At 42.9% G+C, this 12,420-nt stretch overlaps 1 protein-coding gene across 1 annotated transcript; it reads left to right on the top strand.

Moving 5' to 3' along the window:
* Positions 1–8,352: 8,352 nt before the first annotated feature.
* On the top strand, positions 8,353–9,103 carry LOC127651976 (gastrula zinc finger protein XlCGF49.1-like). The gene is made up of 2 exons (XM_052138044.1): positions 8,353–8,596; positions 8,715–9,103. The coding sequence occupies exons 1-2, from the start codon at positions 8,353–8,355 to the stop codon at positions 9,101–9,103; spliced, it is 633 nt and encodes a 210-aa protein (XP_051994004.1).
* Positions 9,104–12,420: the final 3,317 nt, after the last annotated feature.

The following is a 12,420-nucleotide window of genomic DNA, read 5'->3' as shown; positions in this document are numbered from 1 at the left end:
AATTACTGACAATGAACAGGACAATAGACAGTGCAGCGCCGACCAGTACTCAGTAGTGCAAAAAGATGACAGTTTCTAAAATGTAAACATAACATACTATGAGATAGTGTTCTATGCACATAGCAGTTATTGAGGTAGCAGACAGTTATAAAGCTGACAGTTATTAAAGTGCAACTCAGGACACGTGTGTGTCAAACCAGTCTCTGAGTATTGAGAAGTCTGATGGCTTGGGGAAGAAGCTGTTACACAGTCTGGCCGTGAGGGCCCGAATGCTTCGGTACCTCTTGCCAGACGGAAGGAGGGTAAAGAGTTTGTGTGAGGGGTGTGTGGGGTCAGTCCACAATGCTGGTTGCTTTATGGATACAGTGTTTTTTGTAAATGTCTTTGATGGAGGGAAGAGAGACCCCAATGATCTTCTCAGCTGTCCTCACTATCCTCTGCAGGGCTTTGCGGTCCAAACGGTGCAAGTCCCAAACCAAGCAGTGATGCAGCTGCTCAGGATGCTCTCAATAGTCCCTCTATAGAATGTAGTGAGGATGGGGGTTGGGAGATGTGCTTTCCTCAGCCTTCGAAGAAAGTAGAGACGCTGCTGGGCTTTCTTGGTGATTGAGCTGGTGTTGAGGGACCAGGTGAGGTTCTCCGCCAGGTGAACACCAAGAAATTTGGTGCTCTTGACGATCTCCACAGAGGAGCCGTCGATGTTCAGCGGAGTGTGTTCACCTTGTGCTCTCCTAAAGTCAACAACCATCTCTTTTGTTTTGTCGACATTCAGAGACAGGTTGTTGGCTCTACACCAGTTCGTCAGCCGCTGCACCTCCTCTCTGTATGCTGACTCGTTGTTCTTGCTGATGAGACCCACCACGGTCGTGTCATCGGCGAAATTGATGATGTGATTCGAGCTGTGCATTGCTGCACAGTCGTGAGTCAGCAGAGTGAACAGCAGTGGACTGAGCACACAGCCCTGGGGGCCCCAGTGCTCAGTGTGGTGGTGGTGGAGATGCTGTTCCCGATCCGGACTGACTGAGGTCTCCCAGTCAGGAAGTCCAGGATCCAGTTGCAGAGGGAGGTGTCCAGGCCCAGCAGGTTCAGCTTTCCAATCAGGTGCTGGGGAATGATTGTGTTGAATGCTGAGCTGAAATCTATGAACAGCATTCGAACGTATGAGTCCTTATTGTCTAGGTGGGTGAGGGCCAGATGGAGGGTTGTGGTGATGGCATCTTCCGTTGAACGGTTTGAACGATCACGCAAACTGCAGTGGGTCTAGTGAGGGGGCAGCTGGGTCTTAATCTGCCTCATGACGCAGCCTCTCGAAGCACTTCATGATGATGGGTGTAAGTGCGACGGGACGGTAGTCGTTGAGGCAGGACACTGAAGACTTCTTTGGCATGGGGATGATGGTGGTGGCCTTGAAGCACGTTGGAACGACGGCGCTGCTCAGAGAGATGTTGAAGATGTCGGTAAGAACATCTGCTAGCTGGTCTGCACATCCTCTGAGCACTCTGCCAGGAATGTTGTCTGGTCCAGCAGCCTTCCGTGGGTTGACTCTACGTAGAGTTTTCCTCACATCTGCCGTGGTAAGACAGAGCACCTGGTCGTTGGGAGGAGGGGTGGACTTCCTCGCCATCACGTCGTTCTGCACTTCAAACCGAGCGTAGAAGTCGCTCAGCGCATCTGGAAGGGAGGCATCTTTGTCACAGGCAACTGATGTTGTCCTGTAGTTGGTGATGGCCTGGATGCCCTGCCACATGCGCCGCGTGTCACCGCTGTCCTGGAAGTGACTGTGGATTCTCTTGGCGTGTCAGCGCTTTTCTCTCTGATTGCCCGTGACAGTTTGGCCCTAGCTGTTCTTAGGGCTGCCTTATCGCCTGCTCTGAAGGCGGAGTCTCGGACCTCAGCAGCGTGCGCACCTCCGCAGTCATCCACGGCTTCTGGTTGGAGCGTGTGGTGATGGTCTTGAGAAAGTGACATCATCAATGCACTTGCTGATGTAGCTGGTCACTGATGCTGTGTATTCCTCCAAGTTGGTAGAATCGCCATATGTTGCAGCCTCCCTGAACATGTGCCAGTCAGTACACTCAAAACAGTCCTGAAGAGCAGAGATGGCTCCTGCTGGCCAGGTTTTCACCTGCTTCTGAAGCGGTTTTGTGCGCCTGACTAGCCGGTCTGTATGCTGGAATTAACATAACAGAGATGTGGTCTGAGTAGCCGAGGTGGGGGCGGGCTCCGCTCGGTACGCGCCTGGGATGTTTGTGTAAACAAGATCAAGCCGTTCGCCCTCTCGTTACAAAGTCCACATACTGATGGAATTTAGGGAGCACTGTCTTGAGATTTGCATGGTTGAAATCTCCGGCGACAATAAACAGTCCGTCGGGGTGAGCGTTCTGCAGTTCAGCTCATAGCCCCATACAGTTCACAGAGCTTCCTTAGCGTTAGCTGGGGGAATGTAAACTCGGTTATGCAAACAGTGGTGAATTCCGTGGTAGATAAAAAGGTCTGCATCTAACAGTCACAAGCTCCAACAGCGATGAACAGTAACTAGAGACTAGCATAGAGTTCTTGCACCATTCCGTGTTGATGTAAACACACAAGCCACCACCGCGAGTCTTACCGCAGAGAGCTGTATTTCTGTCGGCACGAAACGAGGCGAGCCCGTCTAGCTGAATGGCGGCATCCGAACTCTGTCGCTGAGCCACGTCTCCGTGAAAACAAAGATGCAGCAGTCTCTAAACTCACGCTGCGTAGCCTGCTGGAGTCGGATATAGTCCAGTTTATTGTCCAGGGAGCAAACATTTGAGAGCAGGATAGACGGGAGAGCCGGCCGGCTAGGGTTTGTTTTAGCCTAGCATGGACCCCGCCCTCTTTCAGCGCTTCGCTTTCGCACACCGCTACGACATCCTCTCCCCGGCCACCAGCATCAGGCGACGCCGAGGGCTGGAGGCCTGGTCTCCGCAGCAAGCCGAGTACGCGTAGCGCCTCCTGCAGGTCATCATGCAGCTTGGTTTTTGCATGAGTCTTATATTTGAGTAGTGTCTGGCGATGGTAGACAGGAACACTGGTTGCTCCGATGTCCATGTGTTGCAAAAGTCGGGCTTTTTCAACAAAAATAGCACCATTGTGGATCCGGAGTGGCCGCTGCGTGCTACCGCGCCGCCATCTTGGACTAATACCAATACCAATACTAATATAATATATGTTACTTATTTTTGAATTGCCATGTCGTCTGACGGCCCACATGGTCATGTATTAAAAATATATAGTTTAGGATAGTGATAATCCGTCAAAAAATATTTTTTTTTTAATGTTTTATGGACCCCCCCTGCAGTCATGCCAATGACCTCTAAAGTGGGCCCCTTGTTGAAAAACACTAAACTAGGATTCTCATCGCTTAATGCATTGAATTACATAATCCAGAGGTTTTCAAATTTAAGAATCCTACGTCATGAAATCGGAGAATAAATCTGTGGACAACCAAACCCATTAGTACTTTCTAATCAGATTAAGAGTGATTTGAAACACAGTTTTTAGAGTTAAGAAATCTTCCCTTTCAAGTCAGTCATTCTGATGCTGCGTCAGTAGCTGACGCTTTGGGAACTCCTCCAAGGAGTGATGATCTCTCAAGCCCTTTAAAATCATGCAAATCTTTTGGCATGATGCATGTCCCTGGTGTGAGCATCATGGCATGCATATAAACCAGAGCACAGCCCATTTCAACAATTGTTCGCTTCAGGGTTGCAAATGAATCCCTTGTGCTCTGGACTTGTGAATCTTCACTTCACCATTGAAACTGCACACATTAATAGGGAGTGGATTCTTTCTACCTACTTGCTTGTACTCTGATGAAGTGTGTTTACTTTTGACACTTCTGTGTTTGATATTTTGCATTGTGTTTCTCTCAGTGAAAAGAAATTAAAGTTCCATTTGCTTAACAATATCTTTGTAAAGATGATAATTTGCAAGTGTTTCCACAAGATAAAATGAATGAAATATGCCTCTCCAACTGGCCTGAACACTGATTCATCTAAGCTCTGTTCGTTGAGACTGGGAAAGTTGAACGCATGGAGCTCATGATGCTTTGCTCTCAGCTTGCTTTCATTTTGTAAGCCGAATCCTCTCCTCTCTCTCCTTCCACTACACTACTTCTGCATTTTTTTTAAAGATCTGCACAATGGAGGTGTGCAAGGTTGGGAATAGAGCAAGAGATTTGAGGAGGATTTGTATCTGGCACAGCCTTGCACCCCTCCTCTCCTCCATGTAAACACTTCGCCCATTCAGTACGAGTGCTGTTGATGCCTGGGCTTAGCCTGCACTGACTCACTGTTCACTTTGATTAAATGCATTCATTGTGAGTGCAAGAAAAGTTAAATGGTTTGCTCTCGGCTCACTTTTGTTCTGATAGCCAAATGTCCTCCCCTCTCCTCCTGCCATATTCTTTTTGTGGCTCCCGAAGGACTGGACAAGGAAGGCTTGCAAGGATGGGATAAAGACGAGACAAGCATGAGAACACGGTCGCAGTATGTTAACTCTTAATCTGAAAGACCCGTTCGATCAGGTCCAAACAGCCTATCGTTACAGGCCAGTCTTGAGATTCGCCTTTGAGGGGACCACATATCAGTTCAAAGTCCTGTCCTTCAGCTTGTCCCTGACTCCCTGCACATTTAGGAAATGTGTCGATGCAGTGTCCGATTCACTGAGCCCTAGTGGTCACCATGTATTGAACAACCTCATCGATATGTTGCTTTTAGCACTATCCAAAGAAAATACATGCAAGCACAGGCATCATCTGCTTGCACAACTGGAGCTTTTGGGCCACAATATAAATTGGGCAAAAAGTGTTTTGGTACCAATCGGCAAGTTTCTTTCTTGGAATAATACTTGACTCAGTGATCATGTCTGTGCATCTGATCGACACGCTCAATCTATAATCAGGTGCTTGATGAGTTCAAGCCGGGGGTAGCCCTACTGCTGCGACAGTTTCAGCTGGTTTTGAGTTCAGGGTTCCCACGGTCATGGAAAACATGGAATTATCAGGGAATTCAAAAATTGTGATTGTCTGATGGACTGCACATTCCACAGTTCGCAATCACAGTGCATGAAATTCCCAATATTTTCGTTTTAACATGTTGTTGAAAATAAGCAATCCACACATTGGAACACATGAAATCAACAATTCATTTCTATACCTTTTCAGACATAGGCGTAGGTTCATGGTCTGATCCGCACAGACACCATTGCAGCTGTGGCCTCTGAGAGCACGCACTGTTGCCTCTGGGACTCCATGAGGCTAGCAACACCCAAGTATGTGTTCCCTCTCATTCAAGTGTTGTGCAAAATCTAGGAAGACTGGTCCAACCATCCTTGTTTTGTGGAGCTGGTTGAGCTCTTATTCGACCAGAAGCATGGCTTCCTCCTGGGCTTGGGTGGAGGGTGTGTACTTGTAGGACATCTGTCTGGCTGCAGGCTGGGCCCTTGTAGGACATATGTCTGGCTGCAGGCTGGGGCCTTGTAGGACATCTCTCTGGCTGCAGGCTGGGCCCTTGTAGGACATCTGTCTGGCTGCAGGCTGGGCCCTTGTAGGACATCTGTCTGGCTGCAGGCTGGGCCCTTGTAGGACATCTGTCTGGCTGCAGGCTGGGCTTTGCCAGGTTTTATAACTTGGATGATTCTTCTCTCTCTTCCAAAGTCCTTGCTTCGCAGGGGAGTTAATATCTCTGTTTTTCTCTGTTTCTCTAAGCACTGTCTGCCAGTAGATTGGAGTGATTTTAATGGTTTCAGAGATCGTCACTCCTGCGAGGAGTTGTAGTAGTGTCAGCTACTGATGCACGTCTCGTTCCCTCCTTTCAGGGAGCCAAGGTTTCAGTCATAAGACATTTTCCTAGATGGCAACCATTGCACTCGGTTTATTTCAAGACAAGCATATATGTTACTGTGTTAATGATATCAGAATACACAACAGGTCTATAATGCATATTTCTTTTCTTTATATTCAGAAAATGAATAGATGACTGGTCTAACAATACTTAGTTCCCAGATGTATGGTAGCTATTCAGGAATACCAGACCGCTAGATGCCGCAATTGCCCAATCAGAATCAAGTATTCCTGAGAGCCTTCTAATGTAGAGACGGATTAGAAACATCAGCACGCACCTTTAGCTGAACTATTGTGTGCCCATCAGCTGAACTGAGAACAGTGCACCTATAACAGCTCTATGTGACTGGACCGTTTGTTTTTCTGACTGGGGAGTTTCATAAATCACTGACGTACTGTACTGTCTCTCTATAAGTGTAATTTACATTCTTTTTCAGAATAATAAAGCAAATTTTGGGGAAGTGATACCTTTTGTTCTTTTATTTAATAATGGGCTTGATTTCATTGATCAGCATAGAAACTATAACAAAAATAATATACTGTAGAGGGCTGGTACAATCTTTGGTGCGGATGGGGTTGCATTTTGCTCTTTAGAGTGGGCAAGTGGTTTTCTCTTCATCTGACCGGGAGGGGGCTGTCAGAAGTTTCTTCTGGGGTACAAGGAAAATGTTCCTGTATATATAGGATATAAAAAGTCTACACACCCCTGTTAAAATGCCAGATAAATAATGTCAGAACTTTTTCCACCTTTTAATGTGACCTATAACGTGAACAATTCAATTGAAAAAACAAACTGAAATCTTTGAGGGGGAAAAATCAAAAACTCACAATAACCTGGTTGCATAAGTGTGCACACCCTTAAACTAATTTTATGTTAAAGCACCTTTTGATTTCATTACGGCACTCTTTTGGGGTAGGAGTCTATTAGCATGGCACGTCTTGACGTGGCAATATTTGCCCACTCTTCTTTGCAAAAGCACTCCAAATCTGTCAGATTGCGAGGACATCTCCTGTGCACAGCCCTCTTCAGATCACCCCACAGATGTTCAATTGGATTCAGGTCTGGGCTCTGGCTGGGCCATTCCAAAACATTAATCTTCTTCTGGTGAAGCCATGCTTTTGTGTATTTGGATGTGTGCTTTGGGTTGATTGTCGTGCTGAAAGGTGAACTTCCTCTTCATCTTCAGCTTTCTAACGGACGCCTGAAGGTTTTGTGCCAAAATTGCCTGGTATTTGGAACAGTTCATAATTCCCTCCACCCTGACTAAGGCCACGGTTCCAGCTGAAGAAAAACAGCCCCAAAGCATGATGCTGCCACCACCATGCTTCACTGTGGGTATGGTGTTCTTTGGCAGTGTTGTTTTTGTGCCAAACATGATGTTTGTTTTTGCAAAATTCAGCCGGACTTGGATGTTTTTCTTTGTAAGAAAAGGCTTCTGTCTTGCCACCCTACCCCATAGCCCATTCATATGAAGAATACAGGAGATTGTTGTCACATATAGCACACAGCCAGTACTTGCCAGACATTCCTGCAGTTCCTTTAATGTTGCTGTAGGCCTCTTGGAAGCCTCCCTGACCAGTTTTCTTCTCGTATTTTCATCAATTTTGGAGGGACGTCCAGTTCTTGGTAATGTCTCTGTTTTCTCCACTTGATGATGACTGTCTTCACTGTGTTCCATGGTATATCTAATGCTTAGGAAATTCTTTTGTACCCTTCTCCTGACTGAAATCTTTCAACAATGAGATCCCTCTGATGCTTTGGAAGCTCTCTGTAGACCATGGCTTTTGCTCTGAGACGCAACTAAGAAAATGTCAGGAAAATCCTTCTAGAACAGCTGAACTTTATTTATGATTAATCAGAGTCACTTTAAATGATGGCAGGTGTGTAATGACTTATATTTAACATGAGTTTGAATGTGATTGGTTAATTCTGAACACAGCCACATCCCCAGTTATAAGAGGGTGTGCACACTTATGCAACCAGGTTATTGTAAGGTTTTTTCCCCCACGAAGATTTCAGTTTGTTTTTCAATTGAATTGTTCACATTATAGGTCACATTAAAAGTGGAAACATTTCTGACATGATTTATCTTTGTCTCATTCTTTTACATCACAAAAATGTGATTTTTTTTAACAGGGGTGTGTAAAATTTTTATATTCACTCTATAGTTTGTAATATTACTTTATTACTGTATCAGTAAAGATTTTATTATTGGTTCCTTTTAGATGAGAAAGGTGGTTCTTCTGATGGAGAAACTGACTCCCTTTCCAACAAGCGACTGAAATCACATAGCCATTCTTGCAAAACTTGTGGGAAGATCTTCATCTTGAAGGGCAATTTAATGAGACATGAAAGAAAACACACAGAGCAAAACCTATACACCTGCAAGACATGTGGGAGCAGCTTTTTTACCTCAAAAGAGAGGAAACGTCATTCAAGAGTGCACAAGCCAAAGAAGGAGTTCCACTGTGAGCAGTGCGGGAAGATGGCTTTGTCTTCTTCTAATCTGAAAGTTCACTTAAAGACACACAGTGGTGAAAAGCCTTTCCACTGCAATGAGTGTGACAAGTATTTCACCTCCAAAGGAAGTCTTGTTGATCATAAGAGAATACACACGGGGGAGAAACCATACAAGTGTCCTCACTGTGAGAAGAGATTCAACTACGGATCCGCTTTAAAGCAACACGCACATTTGCACACCAATGAGAGGGCATTTCAGTGCAGTGAATGTGGGAAAACCTTTAAGCAGCCAGCTGCTCTGGTGTCACACAAAAAATTGCATTCTGAGAAACAACTATCAATGTTCACTGTGTGATAAACATTTTCGTCAGAAATCTCATCTGATAGTCCATGAGAGAATGCACACTGGAGAGAAACCTTACCTCTGCTCTCACTGTGGAAAGAGATTTTCAGATCAATCTCATTTCAGAGCTCATCAGAGAGTGCACACTGGAGAAAAGCCTTATGCATGTAGTGTTTGTGGGAAGGCTTTCCGTCAACACAATAATTTATTACTGCACCAGAGAATTCATACTGGAGAAAGACCTTACAAATGCACTCAATGTGACAAAACATTTGCTCGACCGGATGTCCTGAAAACCCATCAGAGAGTGCATACAGGAGAGAAACCTTACAGCTGCTCTATCTGCGGGGAGAGATTCACTTATTTAGGAAGTTTTCAGACTCACCAGAAGAAACATGCTAAAGAACAAGCTGCCCTTGAATCATCATCATAATGTGTTTTCACAACTTTATTGTTGAATAGAAGCTGTACATTGCACTTTCATTGGCAGTTAGGAGCAGCTAAAGAAATCTTTCATCTCAAGAAAATATATAAAAAATGCTCATCCAACTCCTATACAACATGATACATGTGGATGCAATATTTTCAGTGAAAAAAAGGACAGCCATTGAATATAATGAAACAAAGAAACAGATAATTAAATTAATAAATAAATAAATGAGATTCTCATTGTTGTTTTGGATCTTTATAGAAACAGTATGTTGTAAAAATGTTTATAAAAGGTTTTGATAACATCTTGGTAAAAGACTACATTAAATACAAGTTTAAAAAAATCAAGCTATATGTCAGGCTCTTCTGAAACTGATAATATATTTTTGTAATGTATAGGACATTGCTACATTAAACCAAGGAGTTGTAAACCATCAAGCTCATATTTTGAAAGACAACTGCAAGACAAGATTCTGTGTATAGATGAATCACAACAGTAACATGCTCCTCATAATAACATTGCAGCCATCATACCACTCAGGGAGGAGACGCATTATGTCTCTAGAGATGAACGTAGTTTGGTGTGAAAAGTGCAAATCAATCCCAGAACAACAGCAAAGGACCTTGTGAAGATGCTGGAGGAAACAGGTAGACAAGTATCTAGATCCACAGTAAAACAAGTCCTATATCTACATAACCTGAAAGGCTGCTCTGTAAGGAAGAAGCCACTGCTCCAAAACCCCCTTAAAAAGCCAAACTACAGTTTGCAAGTGCACATGGCCACATACCATCCCAACCGTGAAGCATGGGGGTGGCAACATCATGTTGTGGTGGAGCTTTGCTGCAGGAGGGACTGTTGAACTTCACAAAATAGATGGCATCACGAGGAAGGAAAATTATGTGTCAATAATGAAGCAACATCTCAAGACAAAGTTAAAGCTCTGTCACAAATGGGTCTTCCAAATGGACATTGACCCCAAGAATACCTGCAAAATGGCTTTAGGACAGCAAAGTCAAGGTATTGAAGTGGCCATCACAAAGCCCTGACCTCAGTCTGATAGAAAATGTGTGAAAAGGGGAGGCCTACAAACCTGACTCAGTTACACCAGTTCTGTCTGGAGGAATGGCCCAAAATGGTACTGAAATAAATCCTTCTCTCTACTATTATTCTGACATTTCACATTCTTAAAATAAAGTAGTGATCCTAACTGACCAAAGACAAAGAATGTTTTCTATGATTAAATGTCTGAAATTGTGAAAAAGGCTAAGGTGTATGTTAACTTCCGACTTCAACTGAATATATAGCTGGTGCAACCGGTGTTCTGACGATTTGTGCTGCCTTGTCGAAAAATGCTACCCAAGCGTAAATCGATCACAGAGAATGTCGATTCATTCTCTAGCTACTGTTTCCATAATGATGTAAATCTCACAATATTAAGACATCGTTATTTCATTTAAAACAGGGTAAGTGTATGGGGAGCATATTTTTGTATTTTAAATGAACCAGCAATTATCACATTTGATATAACAAGTAAAAATGACATTATTGTATATTATATGAAATACAATTATAATAAAATGATAAGTTATGAGTACTGTATACTGTACTGTTTATTTTTAAAACTGTGTGAAAAGTAAAAATTATCATAAAATATTCATCTTTGACCTGTCAAAGCACACCTTTCCTAACTGAAACTTTCAGTTATTCTTGTTCAGCTGGCTGACCGTACAAATATTCATATGGTAGTTAGCATTTTTTGACACATGAATATTTACCTTATGTTAACTGTCATTAGAAAAAACAATACTACATAATAATGTCTTCAAGATGTAAGGAGTTGCATATTTTGATAGACCAACGTGCCCTATCAAATAATGCTCCCAGTGCAAATTCACTTTATTTTACATCACTACTCACTCCATATGCACCTTATGAATATGGAGAGTATGTTGAGATATTTTGTAATTATGCCTTCAAGATGTCAGGAGCAGCATATTCTGTAATAGCATCTGTAAGATGTCAGGAGTTGCATATTTTGATAGACCAACGTGCCCTATCAAATAATGCTCCCAGTTTTTTGAAGCTAAATAAATGATGAAAGTACTCTGAATCTGGCAAAACAGTACATTTATTTATTTATTTTAATAAATATCATGTGCTCGCGTGAAATTGTAATGATGTGTAAATGATCCACGATTTGATCTTTAAATGTTATTTGTTGTTTTTTTTAATCAAGACGTTCTATGAAACAAATATCACGCATTTTAAATAATGATATTCAAAATGTAAGCACATTTCAATCCTTGAAAACATACAGGTTAAAAATCAAGAATTTTCCAAACTTTCAAAACTCTGAAAGAAGTAGAACACACGATGAACGTAGGTCATTCATAGCTAATTGCTATATTATGCTGAAAATAAGGTGTGCATGCTAACATTTACACGTTCACATGTCAAATTATGTAATAAAAAAAGGATTAAAGATATTGCAATGCTCACCGCCAAGTCTTCACAGCAAGGATGCATAGATTTATGGGCGTGGTAACGCAGAACAAAACTGTGAGTCTGCACATGCGCATAACCAGTAAGTAGCACATATCGATGGGTAGCACAAATCGTCAGAACACCGGCACCGGGTCACCATCCGCTGCATCCTCGATTTCAATAACACATCAGGGTAATTTCCTGCATTCTTCGTACTTGCGTTTTTGAGGATTGGAATCAAACTTTGGCAGTGGATGATGACATAGAACAAGTCCACGAGAACATAAGAACACAAAAGTATGCACATTGAGATTCAGGGCATTTTCACACCTGTCATGTTTGGAGTGTTTGTTTCGGAGCCTGGCGCGCTTTCTCCCTTAGTCCGATTAATTTAGGCATATACGAACATAGCAATCGCACTCGGACCCACACCAAAATAATCAGTTCAGGCAGTCTCGGACTGATTGCAAATGAACTCTGGAGCAGCTCACTTGTGGTGAGAATGCAAACTGACCCAACGGTCCAACGAACCAAAAAATATCACTATTAAAACCATGAACATAACAGAGATCTTTGGAGAAAACATCTGTAGATCAGCACTTCTCTGTAATTCATCATCAAAACGTGGATTTTGCCTTTTGGCAACTATATTTTATATAATTGCACGTTTAAAATAGGAGCTGTTTTATAATTTGTAATTTTAGTATGATCGTTTCTCTCTTTTGGATTGCGGTAGAACGGCGTTAGCAACTTTTTGACAAATACATTTTTTTTTACGTGGATTTACTCTGCTGTTTGTGTGTGTGTACGAGATATCCGTGAGAACAGGCACGTTT

The sequence above is a fragment of the Xyrauchen texanus genome, chromosome 11, assembly GCF_025860055.1.
Source record: "Xyrauchen texanus isolate HMW12.3.18 chromosome 11, RBS_HiC_50CHRs, whole genome shotgun sequence".
NCBI classification, from domain to species: domain Eukaryota; kingdom Metazoa; phylum Chordata; class Actinopteri; order Cypriniformes; family Catostomidae; genus Xyrauchen; species Xyrauchen texanus.
This window is presented reverse-complemented; position numbering and strand designations above follow the sequence as displayed.

What these genes read in the sequence shown, in the direction of transcription:
- LOC127651976 (XM_052138044.1), top strand. Translation starts at nt 8,353, where the DNA reads ATGGCTTTGTCTTCTTCTAATCTGAAAGTTCACTTAAAGACACACAGT. An exon ending in GGCATTTCAGTGCAGTGAAT is followed by an intron (nt 8,597 to 8,714) that starts GTGGGAAAACCT and finishes CTCATCTGATAG; the next exon opens with TCCATGAGAGAATGCACACT.